Source organism: Canis lupus, chromosome 31, assembly GCF_048164855.1.
Source record: "Canis lupus baileyi chromosome 31, mCanLup2.hap1, whole genome shotgun sequence".
In the NCBI taxonomy this organism is placed as follows: Eukaryota; Metazoa; Chordata; class Mammalia; order Carnivora; family Canidae; genus Canis; species Canis lupus.
The window spans coordinates 37,112,703-37,132,099 of NC_132868.1; the positions used below are offsets into that span (position 1 = coordinate 37,112,703).

General features: G+C 52.3%; 1 protein-coding gene across 8 annotated transcripts in view; it reads right to left on the reverse strand.

Moving 5' to 3' along the window:
- The window catches only part of TNIK (TRAF2 and NCK interacting kinase), a 376,555-nt gene that overhangs the window by 66,899 nt on the left and 290,259 nt on the right, over positions 1–19,397 (reverse strand). For 5 of the 8 annotated variants that reach the window (XM_072808061.1, XM_072808062.1, XM_072808059.1 and 2 more), the window contains 3 exons: positions 18,911–19,115; positions 1,483–1,593; positions 118–204 (listed from right to left, as the gene is read on the reverse strand). In XM_072808061.1, the coding sequence (XP_072664162.1) occupies positions 118–204; positions 1,483–1,593; positions 18,911–19,115 (403 nt within the window). The remainder of the gene's footprint in view (positions 1–117; positions 205–1,482; positions 1,594–18,910; positions 19,116–19,397) is intronic. The other 3 variants (XM_072808063.1, XM_072808066.1, XM_072808065.1) reach the window with 1 other exon arrangement.

Below are 19,397 nucleotides of genomic sequence, written 5' to 3' on the forward strand. Positions count from 1 at the left end.
ATCGGAGGACCCCCCCCCCCCCCAGGACCGGCGTGTTAGGGGGCACACACAAGGACACACGCGCACACACGCAGGAGGAACACAGAGCAGGTGACTGGCCCTCGGCTTTCCCATTACCAGAAGTAGAGCTTGTTCATGCAGTAGCTGCTGCTGCAAGATCTCTAACTGTCTCTGCTCCTCCTCTAACTGTCGCCTGATGTACTCCTGGAGAGGTAGGCAGCAGAGCACGCACAGCGACACAGGAGGGAGAGAGAGAGAGAAAAAGAACCGGTAATTTCAAAGGTGACAAGAGCTGCCGAGGAAAGTGTGGAAGGAAGGAGGGAAATAAAAAAAACAAACAAACAAAAAAACAAAAAAAACCACCAAAAACCAAAATATACCCAGACACGTCCTCTCACCACACGGGGAAAGTAGGGAAGTAAAAGCCCTTGTTGGCGGCCCGAAGCCCCAGGCCTCGCGGCTCTCATGAACGCGGCCAGTTCGAAAGCTTTCCAGCGCAGGCTCCCCGCCCCGGCTCCCCACGCAGCAAGGCCAGGGGTTCAGGGGCTCCTGTGCGCGGCGGGAAGGAATCCTCGTGGGCTGTGGTCGGCCCGCGAGTGTCACAGGAGGGCCCGCGGAGGCTGGGGTGTGACCGTCACTCGCACCCAGGGCCCCGCACCCGCGCAGCCGGACGCTGTGCGAACAGAAAAGCCCTTCCAAAGCCACGGCCGGGCCGGCTCGCTGATCGGGCCTCGGGGCCACGTTCCCAGGAGCCCCCACCCCGGGGCTGGGGGGACCCCAAGATCAAGGTGGGTCAGGAGGCTCGGCCTGGCAGGAAACCAGGCGCCACGCGGGCATCGCCACCAGTGGGCATTGCTAGGGCTGTGTGTCCTGCTTCTGGAAGGGGTGAGAGGAGCGGGCTGATGAGCAGTCCCGGGGACCCCCCCTCCACCCCCAGGGTGGCTGGTTCAGGAGCTTCCTCCCGGGCAACCCCCCTCCACCCTCCGGGGTGGCTGGTTCAGGAGCTCTTTCCCGGGGAAACCCCTCCAACCCCCCACCCCCAGCCCCGGTGGCTGTCTCAGGAGCTCCGCCCTGGGGACCCCCTCCACTCCCCCGGGGCAGCTGGTTCAGGCACTCCATCCCGGGGACCCCCTCCCAGGGTTGCTGGCTCAGGAGCTTCCTCCCGGGGACCCCCCCAGGGTGGCTGGCTCAGGAGCTCCACCCGGGGACCCCAGGGACCACCCCCAGGGTGGCTGGCTCAGGAGGTTTGACCCAGGGACCCCAGGGACGCCCCCCAGGGTGGCTGGCTCAGGAGCTCCCTCCCGGGGACCCCAGGGACCCCCCCAGGGTGGCTGGCTCAGGAGCTCCACCGGGGACCCCCCCCTCCAGGGTGGCTGGCTCAGGAGCTGTCCTGGGGACCCCAGGGACCCTCCCCCAGGGCGGCTGGCTCAGGAGCTCCGTCCCGGGGACCCCCCACCCCCCCACCTGCTCAGGAGCGCCTACCTGCTCGTGCTCGGCGCGCCTCCTCTCCTCCTCCCGCCGCATCTGCTCCTCGTAGTGGCGGCGCTGCTCCCGCTCCTGCTGCTTCCGCAGCTCCTTCTCCCGCCGCTGTTGCTGCGGGGCCACAAGCAGGGGAGCGTGAGCGGGGGACAGGGCGCAGGGCCTTCCGACGGTGGGGGCACCGAGAGCAAGCCGGGGCCACGCAGGTCCCCGCAGGTCCCCGCGGCCCGTGCCATGGGCTCCCCGGGTTTTACTCCCCCGGGGCTCCCGCCCAGTGCACCCCCCCCCCCCCGCCGGGCCAGGGGTTCCACTCAGGGGCAGGAGGCCCCCGCCGCACGGGGACATAGGACATGTGACACGTCAGCAAACCGCTGAGGAGATTCTGCGGGTCCTACACGCGTGGGCAGAGCTCGCCACCTGGTCTCTGACACGCGCAGGACAAACATTGCACAGGTGAGAGAAAGCAGGATCCACGGCGATCAAGTGACCTGTTCGAGGCCATTCGGGAATTAATGGCCACAATTCACTGCCTCTGACCCCATCCGCCACCCCATCTGCTACCCCACGCTGCCTTTCTTTATTCTCTGGAGTATTCTCTGGCCCGTGTGCATTTCAACTTCTCATCGAGTAAGACCCTTACACGCGCATCACGGACAGTGGACAGGGTGACGGGCCTTTCGTGCTCGGCCTTACTTAATCGTCGCAAAGATCTGCTGACGTGGAGGTTACTATTACCATCCCCAGGCCCCATGAGAAAACGGAAGCGCGGAGACATCCGGCAGTTGCCCAAGGTCCCCCTCCTGTCGCAGGTCATGCCCCCCAGTCGGTGGCGGAGCTTGATTTCAAAGCACAGAAGATGAAGAGGCAACAGCAGTGATAGACGGAAACAATCCAGCTCTTCCTCGTGCTCTGGGAAAGGGAGCCCACCTCGGGGTAGTCACAGCAACCAACGGTTCTCGGTGGGACAGTACCGTCCCCCAATCCCTGGAGCATTGGGAATGTGCAGGGCCCTGGGGGAGTTCTTCTCTCGTCTCTAGGACCACAGGCCGTGCCTGGCACTTCGTGTGAGGGGCCAGGGATGCCGAACATCCCATAATGCACAGGACGCTCACGCATCACAGTGTCTTCCTACACCACATGCCATCCGTGCTCCTTTTGAGAAGGGCCGCGGCCCTATACTGGCATTAGGATTTCTTCTTCCTCGAATATGAGGTTTGGGGGAATCCATGCGAGTGGCTCATTCCCCTTTAACATTCTCAACAGCACTTTGCTGCCCGGCTGAGAAGATGGGAGTTACTCAAAGCAGAATGGACCCGGCCTATATCACACTGACAAGCAAGCTTAGGGCAACCAGGGAAAGAACCTTCTGGTACAAAAGCTCTCCGTCACAGGCCCAGCTAAACCAGGCAGACGTTGGAAACGCCAAAGAAGCCCACGAACGGGGAGGCCTTCCTAAGGTGGCTCCCGCCTGCAAGCCCCGGGCCTGCTGTCTTCCAATGACCCCTGACGCTCGGAGATAAGCTACAATTTTTTGAGACTCGGGATCAAGTTGGAGATCAAGAATTACTCGTCCTCCTTAGACTGCAGGGGATAGGGGGCCACTGTAGGACTTTCTGCAAATGCCAGGACCCGACTTGCATTCTCAAGGGGCCTCCGGACAGCCGTGGGAGGGGGCAAGACTGGAAGCCGAAGTGCAGAGCGAGGCCGTTCTCTGGGTGCAGCCAGAAATGACAGGGCACCCATGAGTCAGGCAAAGGCAGCGGGGGACCCACGTTCACACTCGCGGCTGAGAACGGAGACGCAGCCAAAACGCAGACAGACTCAAAGCTACCCAGATTTCCAGCTCTTCTAACAGGACTGGAGTGGACGCCAACTTAGAAGGAGAAATTAGAATTAGGCCAAAATAAAATAGGCAGGATTTGGGGACTATGGGGCTTGGGAGGGTGAGGGAAATTCCTGGCCAAGGAGCAGGGCAGACGGTTTGAAACAGGGGGAAAAGCAGGTTTGGGGAAAGGAACGAGGGGTATATTGGGGGATGGGGATGAGTCCAGCTCCAGACGTGTAATTATTTGTTTTACAGAAAAATAATACCGGAAGATGCGAGTAGAAAACATCATCAGAGGAACTGCCTGAATAATTTGGATTACAGACCCAAAACAGAGATCTTTCCAACACTCAACCCAAGTGAATCAATGCCAGCGCAGAGGATAGAATAATTATGTGTACAGATCTGGCTCCTGGCAGGAACTAGCCCTACTTTAGCTAACATCTCAAGTTTTTTACTCCCACCACTGGCCTCTTTCTGGACAAAAAAATAAAATAATCAAGGCTTTTGAAGATTTAGCTGATTTTTATGTGAAGGATTTGTACATTTTCAACCCCTTTGCCGGGAATCAATACTGTTTTATAATTACATGCCACTCAGGTGCTTGTGCAAGGTGTACACAGTATTGATTGCAACTCAAGAGGGTCTGTAGTTTCTGAGAAAGACACTCAGAAGTGACTAATAATTAATAATGATCTCACTCAGATCAGCTGCCGCTAACGCACGGAGGCATCTGCCAGGGCTTCGGTTCCTGTGGCGAGGTTGGAAAAATAAATCACTTCCCCCAACCTTCTGAGGGCACCTTGCCAATTTCCAGCTGCTGTGTTTCAACGCCAATGCCTTTCCCGGAAAAATCTTTGCTCTCTTTCCTCCTGGGCGTGGGGCTATTTGAGGGGACATACCAAAGGCCGGGTCGCTGACCTCAAGCAGACACCTCACCTCTACAAAGCTCTGATGACGCCCGCTAGAAGCAGCTCATTGAGGGAAGGCCTGTGCTTGATTCCCGCTGGACCCGCAGCCCCCCACGTGTGGCTGGGCACCTGTCAGGGACACGGAAGGTTCTTTGGACTGAACCAAGGAAGAAATTTGGGGCAAAAGAGGGCAACACAATATCTTACATTTCCTTGGAGGCATTTTCTGTCTCATCAAACCTTAGAGTTTATATCATACTGTGCCTTAAATTATGGTTATCTGAGTGTGTCTTACCTACTCTACAATCTCGCTGAAAGCTATTTGTGGGCAGGATCTCTGTTCCACTCCACTTTTTATCTCCCACTAACTCCCAGTACGTCCCTGATACCATTGATCTTTGTTGCACTTAATACAGTAAACTGGGTTGCAAGAGGGGAGGAGAAAGGCTAGCAGAGCTTCAGACAACCCCTCCACCCTTCTATGCCTTTCTGGGCCAGAATATTCTTTTGTGTTGAGCACAGACAATGCCCGAGAGTATTTTTCTTTTCTTTTTTTTTAAAAAAAAGATTTTATTTATTTATTCATGAGAGACACACACAGAGACAGGTGGAAACATGGACAGAGGGAGAACAGGCTCCCTGCCAGGAGCCTGATGCTCAGGGATCACGCCCTGAGCTGAAGGCAGACGCTCAATTGCTGAGCTACCCAGGCTTCCCCTGAGAGTATTTTTCTAAACCGAGAGCATTGGCATGGCATCTATTTGCCATCTTAAAGAAAGGCGGGAAAATAAAATAAGGGAATAAGAATCTAACCATTTCTAAATTTCATTTAAATTATGCATACAGTTGACAGCGGTCCTATTGTCAAAAAGGAATGGCTTACACCAACTATCCTAAAACTTTTGACCAATGCCCCACCTTTACTGAACTACCTAGAAGTATATTTTCATCCACATCTTGTATCACTTAAATTAGATATCCAATAGGTTTTTATAAGTTTCTTAAATTTTTTTTCCCTGGTTGGGGGATGACTGATAATACCCACTGAAAATTTTCCAGGCTAAAATCACTATTACTGCCTTGCTCTAAAGGAGTAGGTCACTGAGGTCTTCTTGTCCTTCTGTCTTCTTAAAATGTTTTTTTTTTTTAATTTTTATTTATTTATGATAGTCACAGAGAGAGAGAGAGAGAGAGGCAGAGACATAGGCAGAAGGAGAAGCAGGCTCCATGTACCGGGAGCCCGACGTGGGATTCGATCCCGGGTCTCCAGGATCGCGCCCTGGGCCAAAGACAAGCGCTAAACCGCTGCGCCACCCAGGGATCCCTTGTCCTTCTGTCTTCTATGGATCTTCCCAAAGAATAATTTTGTTTAGAGTAGTTTTGGTTCTCCCCCAGGGTGTTCCCCTCAGGCTCCCTCGAGTGGAGGCTGTGTGGCTGTATTTCAAGGATGTGAACTGGTCAGTTTATCCAAATGAAATAATCCTGTTCCCTTGCTCAGGGGAAGGGTTATCCATTACACCTAAATTGATTATGCAGAGTTTTGGCTCTTTAAATTCTTGCAAGACAATATCACCTTAACTCTTAAGTATTCAATTCTTATTAAAGTTGAAACAAATAATCTCATGGCTGGTCATCTCAAAAGCCATGGTGTTGATCTGTCTTTCCTTTGTTTGTGTTTTTGTTTTTGTTTTGTTTTTAAATGATCCTTTTAAATTAAGTTTAACCAGCAGAAAGGTGTGAACTCCACTAGGGTGCTCTGGCTCTCGTAGAATTGACTTTTGATGAACTGTCGGGCCAGACCCTGCATTTCACAATGTTATCAGAACAGCTGAATAAAGCTAAGCACTGTGTTTGTGGGAGGAACATCGCCTCCCACATTCTTCGCAGCACTACTCAACCATGACTAGGCAAATGTACAGGTTCTCAGTTATCTCAGAAAGCTTGCTCGAGCAGCACATTTACTTGTATCCACTGGACAACGTGAATCTCAAACCACTCGAGTTCACCTCTTTTCTCAGGGGCTAGGGTTCTCAGAGTCAGACTGGTGGCCCCCTTCAGGCACCTGTGCCCAGGGGCACCATGTTGTGAAATGACCCTACCTGGCTTTGTCTTGTTTTTCTCTTCTGCTTTATAATCCCTTCTACTTAATATTCTCTTCTATAAGAATTTTAGTTGCTGTATTAATCCTTGTAAGCAACCTTACGTCCTCTTTCTGAAACGAAGAAAAATCACAAAGGCTATGCACAAACAAATGAAAAATAAATCGTGGTTCTCATGAGAGACACCTAACTCTGGGAAATAAACAAGGGGTAGTGGAAGGGGAGGTGGGCAGGGGGTTGGGGTGACTGGGTGATGGGCACTGAGGGGGGCACTTGGCGGGATGAGCACTGGGTGTTATGCTAAATGTTGGCAAATTGAACTCCAATTTAAAAAATTAAAAAAAAATCTTGGTTCTCCACAGATTTTATGACCTCAAAACCTCTCTTGGAAAGATCAAAAGGAGATAAACAATAAATTTAGACTTGTAATTTGGTTCTTTGTTTAAGAAGGTGGCACCTCTGTCGATATCACCTGAGCAAGTGGTTAAAGTTGTTTTTACAGCAATGGGGGCAGTTCCCTCTGATCCCACCACACCCTCTCACTGAAGGGCTGTGAAAGTGAGCAATGATGGCCCGCGTAGAACTGGCTGGCACCGAAGGGAAACAACACAGTCTCCTTCCTAATATAAAAGATCATACAGTGCACCGGAGCAAATGTGGCTAAATGCAGCTCACCCATCGTTCTAGAACATGGAATCTTTTGGGAAAAAAGTACAGGATTAAAATCTGTATGTATGGCATTATTTTTACCTAAAAAAGTACTGCATCACTGACTATTCTAATTATAGGCTCACGTTAGCTCTGTCAGGCCAGTGAGGCAGATGTCATTTTCTTTATTTTCCTTTCCGACTCTAAAGAAGGTTCATTGCCTTTCAATGGCCACATGCTAAGTTGAGGGACGATTATGAAATGAATACAAATCGTATCAGGCAGTGTCTATGGATGTCAGGTGTTTGCTTGGCCGGGTGATTTACATGCTTCAACTCATTAAATCTCACAATATGACTACACACTTTATTACCATTTTACAGATAAGCAAATTGAGGCTTAAGAGGTAAACTGTTCCTTGTCACACAGCTGGAAGATAGTGGAGCTTGGAATCAAGCCCAGGTTGGTCTGACTCCATGCTATTTCCACTCCATGCCCTACCACTGCCCAGCCCTGGTACCTAGAAGAATGTTCCAGTGGTTGGAGAGGTAATGGGAAGCGCAGTTCCGAGTATGCAGGGAGTCACTGAGCAAAAGATACCTCATCTATCCTACCACCATCAGCATTTTCTTCAATATCCTTAAGAGGGATCCCTGGGTGGCGCAGCGGTTTGGCGCCTGCCTTTGGCCTAGGGCGTGATCCTGGAGACCCGGGATCGAATCCCACGTCGGGCTCCCGGTGCATGGGGCCTGCTTCTCCCTCTGCCTGTGTCTCTGCCTCTCTCTCTCTCTCTCTCTGTGACTATCATGAATAAATAAATAAAATCTTTAAAAAAAAATATCCTTAAGAAATTCCAGATGGGATACTTGGCTGTTTTTTCTATTTACTGAATGTTCGGATTGAATTTGAATCTTGTTCTCATGACAGTCCTATAGATTTGGGGCTCTGGGTCCATCTATTATATGCATTACATTTCCCAATATATAGACTCAGGGGTAATACCCATGTTTGAGAATGAATATCCCATAGCTGCAGTGACATGTCACCGGGAGAAGAGGGGGTAGGTAAGAGAGGCCTTAGGGCCTGGGCAAAGAACACTGGATCAGAAATAGTAAGACTAGGCTCTGGTCCCGCTTTGCCATAAAAACAAACATTTAGACCACAGTCTCAATAAATATTTTTCTAACAAATGAGTGAATGTTAAATGACCTTGAATATAAGTCACCGTAACCCAACCTTCAGCATGGGAGCAGGCTAGGTGACCTCACAAGTCTGTTCATCTAGCCTAAGCAAGGATGTATTGTGGAGAGCCCAACTAACAAATCAGAAAGAGAAGTGAAACAGTAGAATTTGGGTTTGCTCTTGAACAGCTCCACTTGTTTCTCAACTTGGGTGACCTCCTGGAAGGGCTGAGAGAGGACCCCATGGACCATGGAAGACCTGAGTTGGCCTCCAGAAAACAGGCCAGCAGCTGACACAGGATCAAGTTGGGCTCCTTGGCAAATACCTCAAACCGTCCCCTCAACAAAGCAGCTCTCTGTTCAAAGACACTTGGAGTGAAAGGACCCAGTGTGCCCTTTTGAATCGACCTCACAGCACACATGCCCCTCACTTAAGTAGGACTGTTCTGTAACAAGCCTAACAGCAGCTGTGAGGAGAGATGTTCGGGCCTTTGGGCATTCGTTAGCCCATTTAAGACTTGCTCACATTTCAGTTTTGGAAAGACCTTTGTGAACCATCCATTTTTAGGGCAAGGGCATGATTCCCTGCAACTAACACTAGGATTCTGAACAAACACTAGGGGGTGCCTCCCAAGAGGCCAAGCACAGCCCCAAGCCCTTCACTCATATTAACTCATCAATTCTCACCACAACCCTGTGGGGCATGTGTTGCCGTCACTGTCCCCATTGGACAAATGAAGAAACCGTGGCACACACATGTCGATACCTTGCCCAGGTTCACTCGCTAAGTGCAAAGCCAGGACGATACCCTATGTCTGGCTCTTGCCATGCCACCTCTGTGGATTCGAAAGAAGTTGGTTGAGACATCTACATACGCAAAGTGAAAGATGTCGTCTTATGCTTTTTCAAGTTGGCTATTTTCTCTTCTTTTCATCCTTGCTTTCTTACCTGCCTTTCCTCATAGTCAACGGAAACCCAGTGAGAAAGCTCGACAGACCAGGCGGGCCTCATTCTTTTCTTTTTACACTTACTTTATGCTACTAAAGCCAAACCATTCAACCTACCCATTCAGAGACTTCCTGGAAAATTAACTGCCTAAATGAAGCTCTTCCTTTGGGTTCTCAGGCCAACTTTTGATCAGTAGGCAGTCCATCGCTAAGCACCATCTGAGCACCTGGGTGCTAAGCTGGTTTTCATGCATGTAGTACAATGAATGAATGAAAGTTCTAACTGGACTGAGCTAAGAGAAAGCTTAATGAAGAATTCTGGTTTGGCCTCTTCTCCAGGAGCTAGTCAGTATGATCAAGCTCCTTATTATCTCTCGGCTACAGTTTCCCCCCAGGGGAGCGGCTACTGGGGTCTTCCTGGATACCATATAAGGAAGCCGGAATGACATCCTGAGTACCTATGACTTCATAGGTTAGTGTAAAAGTCAAGTGCAGATCCCTCCAAATCCCTCTGCCACCATTTGGAAGCCTTAATAGGAGACTCTCAGATGGGGTCTTGTGAAAACAAGCCTGTCAGAGACCAGTTTATTAACACAGTGTCCCACATCTGGATAGTACTGGAGACACCAAATCATATCATCCATGGAAAGGTTGGGGGAACTGGTGACAGCTGGGAAAGAACATTCTCCTTGCCACAAACATTTCTGGGGCTGATGTGGAAGGTGATATGGTTTTCTTTGGCATAACTAGTGTTAATGCAGGGATATCACAAGGACTTGAGTCGATAATAGGATACATAGTTAAATCAGGAGCTGCTCAAATACAGGATATGCTTCCTTACGCCTCTAAGCATATAAACAGAAATTTTATGTTAAACAGGTTAAATGACTATCCGAGGACTATTGACAAAGGGATTCTTGCTTCGAAAGAAGAATTGGCTTAGATCACTTTTGAGGTCCCCTATGTTCTCCAGCCTCTATGGTTCTACAGAACTGCGCACTGAAGAAAACAAGAGGGAAATGAAAACAATTCAGGGTAGAAGTCATCTGAAATAATACTGTGAAGCTACTGTTGTCAAAGTGCCACGGTTGGGGACAACCAGGAATACTGACTGTAAAACAGAGATGCAGACCAGATGCAGTAAAAGAAGTTCCATGAAGACCCTAGATACTGGAATCCCATGCTGTCCCAGGACAGCTGGCCCTGGCATCCATCTAAGGTGCTCTTAGGGGCAGGAGCTTCCTAACACTGGCTTTTTTCCAGTACGAAATGCTCGGAGTATGAAATGCTAACCCGTCTTTCCGATTCCTTGGGAATGGAGGAAGGGGTCTGGACAAAAGGATTTCAAACAGTAGTGACATCTGAAGCTGCCGTACAGGAACGTCAGCCCACCTTTTTCACCTTACTAGGAAACCCCTGCCATCACAGGGCCCAGGAGACCGAGCAGCATGGTGGGCCAGTCAGAACAAGGAACCTTCTGGATGCACTGGGGAGCAGCGTTCCCTGCGGCTATGCAGACCACATGGCCACACGGCCTCCTGAAGCACCAGCGTGACCTCCACACGCGTGTGACCGCGGACCGCTGCCAGAGGCCCACGGGCAGGCCCCGCCCGGGACAGTGGGCATCCAGTTTGCCAGCCTGGTTCCCAGCTGTTTCATAATTTCTGTTCAGTTACTGAACCCAAAGAACAAAAAGGCCAGCCAGGAAGCGCTCAGGCTCCTTGCGGATGCTAACGACACTCAGGGATGAAGGGCTGCTCGGCTTCCAACCGGAGGCCGCTCGCCAGGCACATTAGGGTGTCTACTGTTCACGACGAAGTGGATTCAAGGCCATTTCTCAGCAGCGCCAATGAATGAACACCCTAGGCCCCGAATGGAGGAGTTATTCTTGTTCATGGTGCTTTCTTTCAGCCGAGGGCCCGGGAGTGCAGTCCAGTGGGTGGGAAGGTGGCACCGGTGAAAAGCCACCCTGATTTCCCTGTACCCCTGCATCTGTGTCCCAAGCTCACCCACAAGCACCTCGAAAAGATGACTCAGGGGAGCAACACAACCTAGATCATGGGATACAAAGATTTTCCCCTTGTGCGACTCTCTTCTTGAACTTCCCGTAGGTACCTATTCAGCGCCAGGGAGTAGTACTCTAAGTGCTTCCTGTGTATTAACTCATTTAATCCTCGGAAGCTCCACTATCCCCTTTTATAAACAAGCAACCTGCAGCACAAAGAAGTCATGTCTCGCCCAAGATCACAAAGGCGGCAGGCAGGGCAGAGCCGGATTCAAACCCAGGCGGTTTTTTTTTTTAATTTTTTTTTTATAAATTTATTTTTTATTGGTGTTCAATTTGCCAACATATAGAATAACACCCAGTGCTCATCCCGTCAAGTGCCCACCTCAGTGCCCGCCACCCAGTCACTCCCATCCCCTGCCCACCTCCCCATCCACCACCCCTAGTTCGTTTCCCAGAGTTAGGAGTCTTTCATGTTCTGTCTCCCTTTCTGATATTTCCCACTCATTTTTTCTCAAACCCAGGCAGTTTATTTGGTGGCCTTGACTGCCTTGCATCTACCCTCTCGGGGAAAGGGTTCACATCAGTTCCTGCTGCCCAGAAGCTTCCTACTGAGGCAGGACGAGATCTCTACCTTCTTATGGGTCTTGTTTCGGTACTGGTAGGCCCTAAGATTTGCTGCAGCTACTTGGTGGCAGGGACGGCATCCTAATTACCCAGTGTCGGAAGTGACAGAAAGAAATACAGGTACGAGGGGATCCCTGGGTGGCTCAGCGGTTTAGCACCTGCCTTCGGCCCAGGGTGTGATCCTGGAGTCCCGGGATTGAGTCCCGCATCGGGTTCCCTGCATGGAGCCTGCTTCTCCCTCTGCCTGTGTCTCTGTTTCTCTCTCTCTGTATCTCTCATGAATAAATAAATAAAATCTTGAAAAAAAAAAATACAGGTACGAGAATAAGTCAGAAAGCAGAGTTTCTCCAGGGGGGGGTTCCCCTGAGGCTTGGGACAAGGCTAAGTCACCCGCGGACAGATAGCCCAGCAAGACACAATGAGAGGGGTGCTCAGAAAAGAGCCCTCAAAAAACGGATGGAAAAGTCCACATGTCACAGTAAACGGAGAAGACACGTCAGTGAATTAAGGAAGGCAGACACCGGGAAATGCCGTCTCTCTAGACAAACCCAACAACCACTTTGGGATCTTCCGTTCCAAAACAACAACAAAACGTTCCCCGAGCAACGACAATCCTTCTCGTGTCAGGACTGTGGCACGCCTTCCGTGTACCTGCTTCCCTTTACCTCTCCCAACAATCCTGCAACGCATACCGTACGTCGAGTGTGCGCATAAACAAGCTGGGGTTCCGAGAGGGTCCGTGCGTGGCTCGAGGCCACGCAGCTTGAACTACACCTGGGGTTCTGCAGCTTCAAAGCTGCCACACTTGGCCTCTGTACTAATGTGCCATCCAGTCGTTTAAAAACCATCAATGTATATTTTTTTTCTACTAAGGATGTAAATGAATTTTAACTGGTATAACAAATATCTTCCCCAAGACATGAATAAAAGCTTACCTTTTGGTACATTGATCTTTTTTTTTATTTAAAGATTTTATTTATTTATTCATGAGAGAGACAGAGAGAAAGAGAGAGGCAGAGACACAGGCAGAGGGAGAAGCAGGCTCCATCCAGGGAGCCCCATGTGGGACTGGATCCCAGGACCCCAGGATCACACCCCGGGCTGAAGGCAGGTGCTAAACTGCTGAGCCACCTGGGGGTCCTCTTGGTACATTGATCTTAACGGATGCAAGAGGGTTTTACTACAGCACATGAAAGAGTTTACACTTTTGGAAATTACACCTCTGACGTCAGCCAAAGGCACCTCCTCCAGTAATAATAACTAACATTTACCGAGTGTGTTCTCAGCGTTAGTCACAGTCCATCCAACGGTTTCCATGCACTAACTCATTTAACCCTTGTGACAGTCCTGGAAGGGAAGTGCTACTATTTTTCTAGCTTTACAAAGAAACCGAGGCACGAAGAACTTATATAGAATGAGCATTAACCAAAACACTACCGTCAACAGAATCTCCCCCAAATGCTCCAAGGCCCACGGGACTTTTTGGAGCTTGAGTACGTTGTCTTTAAAGACATGTGCAGATTCCCCCTGTCTACCTCCGGCCCCTTTTCTTTGGTTTAAAAACATCTGGGTGGGGGCGCCTGGGTGGCTCAGTGCTTGAGCACCTGCCTTCGACTCAGGTCGGGATCCTGGGGTCCTGGGATCGAGTCCTACATCGGGCTCCGTGCAGGGAGCCTGCTTCTCCCTCTGCCTGTGTCTCTGCCTCTCTCTCTGTGTCTCTGTGTGTGTCTCTCATGAAAAAATAAAATCTCTAAAAAAAAAAAAAAAAAAAGATTAGAAACATCTGGGAGAAACCACATGGGTTCCAAAGAATAACCTAGCTGACCTGTGGCTGCTCTGGGCTCGGGCTGCAGCTGGCCCAGCTTCTCTGAGACCAGTCTGCTCACCCCAAGTGGAAGCAAATGCTCAGAGAAAACGTGAGCAAGAGCTGACCCCAAGTGGACGAGCATGTAGTTCTGAAGAGTCCCCTGAACGGAAGCCCAAGGTGGGACCCGTTGGCAACCTTCAAGCCATCCTGGACGAGGCCTTGAGAACAGAGTGCTTTCAGGCCCAGCCTCCCGGTTCCTCCCCAGTGTCCCTTAGGGGGTGGGAACAAACTGCACGGGGTGGCGGGGGCGGGGGGCTCTCTGCAGAGCCCAGGGAGCGGGGCTGGGGAGACTCGGAGAGCAGCCAGGGCGGGCAGGGGGTGCACGGCAGCCCTCAGACCTAAGCCACGTCTTCGCACCCCAAATTCACATCTCACCGGCTGAGCAGATTGCTTCCCTTCCTCCCAAACAGGAAATGAACGCACTTTTAGAGAGTCCGACTGACGATGTCAAAACGACCTTTTCACATAACGTCTTTGCCCCTGAAACCCGCGACGCGGTCATCTCCCTCGACCTCTGGCGGGCTGCGAGGCTGGGCCTTAGCTCTGCTGTGCTGCCCGCTTGAGCTTCTCTGCCTTCGCGCCAGTTCTCCTCCGGGCCCTCAGCAGCCTTCTCTGCTGGCCTCCCCTCTCCGGCCCTGCGGTCTCAGGGTTCAGGCCCACGCTCTCCCCTCGTGTCGGGGCCCACTCCCAGGGCCCGAGGCCAGCAATTCCCCTCGTTTCGCCCCCCCCGACCTCCCTTGCCTGGCTCTCTCCATATAATCCACCTGCACCCTTGGCTTCACCACTGGCCACCTCAGAGGCACCTTAAATTCACCGCGTTCCAGACGGATCTGCTCCTTCTGCTCCCACCCCTGGTCCTCCACTGCTCCGGTCCGCACCGGGGACGTCCTGCGACCGCTTTCTCTCTTCCCTCTGTGACATCTAGTCAGCCGTCTCCCGCCCAGTCTGCATCCCTTCCAGATGTGTCCCCTTCTCTCACACCCCACTGCCCCCCACCCACAAGAGCGTCACCCTCCCTGGCCTACACTGACTCGGCCCCCTCACCCACCCTTGCTTCTTCCACTCGACCTTGCAGCAGCCAAAGTTTCCTTTGAAAAATGCAGATCCGATCGATTAACACACAGCAATGGTTTCCCACTATTCTCGGGATTAAATGTAAGAATCTTGAACTTGGCCTGTGAAGTCCTACAGGACTGGGACTTGGCCTCCCCGCCTACCATCTCCGCGGGCCCCTCCCCCAGTCGTCCTCCCGGCCAGGCTGGGCTGCTTCCCCCTCCCCGCACCCCCATTCCTTAGCCCCCCATTCCTCCCTACCGCGGCACCCTGGCCATGATAACGAATGGCTATTTGGGTGGCTATTTGCCCAATGCCTGTTTCCCCCACAGATCTGGTGAGCACCCGGGCAGACTGTTCCTGGCGTCCAGCATAGCAGAGGGATGAATTCACAAAATTCGTTGAATGGCTGCGTATGGGACTAGGAAAAAGTTTTTAATTCTACTGTGCCCTTCTTAGAAAAACAGTTGAACCCAATGTCCTTGAAATAAGAAGCTCGCAATAAGAAGTTAGAGGCTCTAGGAAATTCACACACAGTGAGACGACCAGGCTCTCATTTTTTATATCCGGGCTCCGCTATGTCTGGCCAATAAGGTGCTGGTGGTATTTCTTTACAAAAAATTTCGGGGCACCTGGGTGGCTTAGCGGTTGAGGGTCTGCCTTCAGCTCAGGTCGTGATCCCGGGATCGAGTCCTACATCAGGCTCACAGCAGGGAGCCTGCGTCTCCCTCTGCCTCTGTCTCTGCCTCTCTCTCTGTGTCTCTCATGAATAAATAAATAAAATCTTTAAAAGAAATTTTATTTTCAGGCAATAGAACCAAAACCGTATAATATCTCTTAGCTAGAATTGGCTGTTTCTATAACGAGCGGTGTTCTGATGGTCTTGAAGGCACTAAGTGAGATGCAGGTGTCTTGGAAGACTTAACGCAATTCTCTGAAGAATAAAACTTACCACCATTGAGCAGTTTGGTGCCCCTGGGGTCAAGGCGATTATTCCTGTGACTTAAAGATATTCTCCTCCAAATGAAGGCATAGAGAATGCTCTTAGCGAGTTGAGAAAAAAAAAAAAAGATAAATCCCTGAAATCATTCCAAAACTCTTGAGCACAGTTAAGCATCACCACAAATCTTTTGGCCAAGGTTCGTCTGTCTGAAAAGATGACCAGGGTAAGTGCCTTACGGATTCTTGGACTCCTCTCCTGCATCCTGCCCGATTCTGGGATTCTCCATCCGTGATGGAGAATAAACACGAGGGACTTTCCTAGGCCAAGCGGTAGGAAGTTTTATTGAACTAAATAACAATAAAAGAGGCCTTCTTTGTACTTTTCTCACTATTGAGGGACTCATTTCACCTTAGCTACATTTAATCAATTTCCTGGAACTTAGTTATAAATTGTACTTTATCACTGGTCAAAAGCTGAAAGCCTTGTACCCGACATTTCATTGGTCCAAAGCCATGTCCTTTTCATGAAGCTGATAAATGACTACATCCAGTGTACAAAGTCCTTTTAAGTATATGCAGATTTAGAACTACCCAAATCCACATGGTTATCCATAAATAGCAAAGGACGTGCCGGGCTTCCTTAGAAACCACAGTGCTGGTAGGAGGTGACATCTGAGACCGCTGGGGAAGACAAAGGCTACAGCTTACCTAGCCCTGTGTCACCAAAGGGGCATCTGATGGGCATTTGAGAATGGGAGTGATTTTTCCCAGGACGCCTGCAAAAGCCCACCTGACCCACACTGAAGCTAAATTCGCGAGTCTAACTGTGGGCTTTAAGTGCCTCCGTGTGCCAGCGTAGTCCAAGCTCCTACTCTGGAACCACAAGGTCATCATGCAGGAGAGGAGTCCCCGGTGGCAGAGACAATTGTTATGTATGGGTTCAGAATTTACAACCATTTGAGTATCGAATATCTCTTCGTCTTCCTGTTGAGCAATAGGAGCAAGATAAAGGATTAATGGATAAAGCCACCATAGTCTCTTAATGCCCCGCGGTTACAAGTGTTCCCGGAGAAGCCAGGGCTCACACACTGTGGTGCATAAAGCAAAGTGTCCTTGGGGCCACTGTTGCCTTTGGTGCAAGTGAGGACTTAGCGGGTCTGTCCTCGTGGGTGCATGTGCCCCGCTGGGTCTGAACTCTGACTTGCCTCCAAGACAGAGGCTCCAGGAAGTGCCACAAAAGAAGGGACACGAGGAGGCCTCGGCTGTTAGCTCTGACGGGGAGCATGAGAACCAGAACCCATCGCAAAAAAGAGCACCTGCTGGGTGCAGCTCCTTGCCCTAGCTCAAAACTCGAGTTCTCAAAGAAAAAAGACTATAGAAGCGGAGGCCGGGTACAGAATATGGGCAAACATGACTGGCTTATCAGCCGAGAGGCAGTGACAGCACCCGGGCTCTGGAATCCTATCCCCTGGGCTCGAATTGCCCAAGCTGTGTGACCTGTGGCAAGTTATTAACCTCTCAGACTCAGCTGCATTATTCTGAGACTGTGGGTTACTGCGACGATTCAGCGAGATGATTCAGGTAAAGTGTGGAACAGAGTAACTGTCAAAGGGCAAATGCTTTGGGAAGTGTTAGAAAATGTGATTTTAGCAACTCATGAAAAAAAAAAAATAGGAAGCTCAAATAAGTCATGCCAGGTAAGAAGGAAAGAAAATAGAGATCGAAACAAAACAAAATAATACCACGCATCCTTTGAAAGTCTTTGCATCAACTGAGGATCTAGGCTCAAGGGCCAAAAGTTCTCATGTTAAAATTAAAAAAAAAAAAAGAAAGAAAAAAGAAGGCGCTGCCGACCCCTCGAAGCCCTCTGCCCCCGCGCTACGGAGGCTCCGTCTACAGCCTGATTCTTAGCACAGGAGAGGGGGACGGTGAACGTCTCGTGCGCCACACATTCTTCGCACTGACCATACGCGGACTTGCACACTTACATCCGAAGGTGCTTCGCGTGCCCACTGCTGCCCGCAGAAGCCTGCAGGGTCCAGGTCTGAGGCTCACAGTTCAAGGCTTCGGTGACTTATCTACACTTCCCGTCCTGGGCTCGTGTGGACGTTGAGATCGGACACACCTGGGTGTGAGCCCTGCACACTCGCGGGCCCTGTGACTCGGGACCGACGACCTGCCCTCCCTGCACTTCGGTCTCCTCCGTGTTACACGGGGTTTGTGTGCATCTCCGCCCGAGGGGCAAGGGACGCTCGCAAAGACGGAACGACAGCCGCTGAGATCCGGGACGGAGCCCAGGACCTCACCCGGAGCCGGCACACAGAAGTCGCCGCCTGGTCGCACCTGGGACGTTGCTGTCGCCGGCCTGCGTATGCGGACGTGTGAGGTCGATGGGGTTTTCCTGCGAGCCGGAACTGAGGCCCTCACGGATTTCTTTGATTACTTTTTAGCTTTTTAATTTTCTTTTTTTTTTGAGGCCCTCGCTGATCTGAGCCAGGAACACTGGGGCCAAGGCGCGGCACCTCCCGCCTGGCCACCGGCCACCGCTCCGAAGCAGGGGGCGGCTGGGGCAGCTGTCACCCCACTGCCCGGCGGCTGCTTACCTTCATCTCCCGGCCCACTTTCCCGCCAGCCCAGGCTCTCAGCCTCCGAATCCTCTAGAAGCTTTGATTTATCGGACAGAGGAAAGGGGTTTTAAACTAAACACACGGGGAAGGCCGGCGGGGCGGGGTGCGGTTTCCCACACAGGTGCCAGCGATGCCGCTGGGGAAGGCGAGGGTGGCCCCGGGGCTGGGGACCCGCCGGGATGCCGACGGCGTGCACAGGGACCCGGGAAGCCGCGGGACGGCTCGGCAGGCCCCGTGTGTCCACACGGGACACTCGGTCACCAGCTGTCACCTCCGGTCACCGCATTAGTTCACGCCCGCCTGACGGCGGCCTCCGGGGGCTGGTGACGCCCAGGGGACACGGCCCCACCTCCCATCCTCGGGCTCGGCCTTACGGTCCACAGGAGACGCGAGGGTGACAAGTGCGGGCGGGACTCGGGAAGGAGGCAGGAGCCCAGGAGGGGGCCGATGTTAGGTCTGGGGGTCGGGGGGGCTGCCCGGAGGGGGGGGCAGCCTTCACCTGCCCTGAGGCCAGCACAGCAAGGCCGGGCGACCGCCAGGTCACACGTGTCACCGCCCCCAGCAAGGGGAGTCCTCGGCTTGTCAGAGCAGGCTGGCCTCACCCCTCTGCAGGTGACCGTGTGCGCCCCGGGGTCACGGCGGCGCCCAGGGTGGGACCCGGCATCCCGGGGGCCCAGGGTGGGACCCCGCGGACCTCACCTCCTCCAGCCGCCGCCGCTGCTCCTTCTGCTCCTCGATGCGCTTCTGGCGCTCGGCCAGCAGCTGCCGCTTGTGCTCCTCGTTCTCGCGCTGCTGCTGCTCCAGCTGCTGCCGCCGCAGCGCCTCCGAGCGCTCCTTGTTGGCCAGTTGCAGCCGCAGGAAGTCGCGGCGCAGCGTGGACTCCCCGGGCAGGTTCAGAATGGAGCTGCGGGCGGGGGACACACTTGGGGATTCTGCGCCGGCCGGGCCGCCCCCTCCACGAGTGTCGCTGGTGACCAACCCGGAGTCCCCGAGTCCCCGGAACCCCGGATCGGGGCTCGCTGCCTTGGCCGGGTGACTAGGGCATGCACCTGCGGTCACCGGCCCTTCTCGGGGTCACCACCTGCCTCCAGCACTGTGCACAGGCTCCCTCACCCTGTGACCCGCACAGATCTGCTTCTGAAGGCGAGGGAGTGAGCCCCCGGGCCGGAGCTGCAGGTTCTCATGC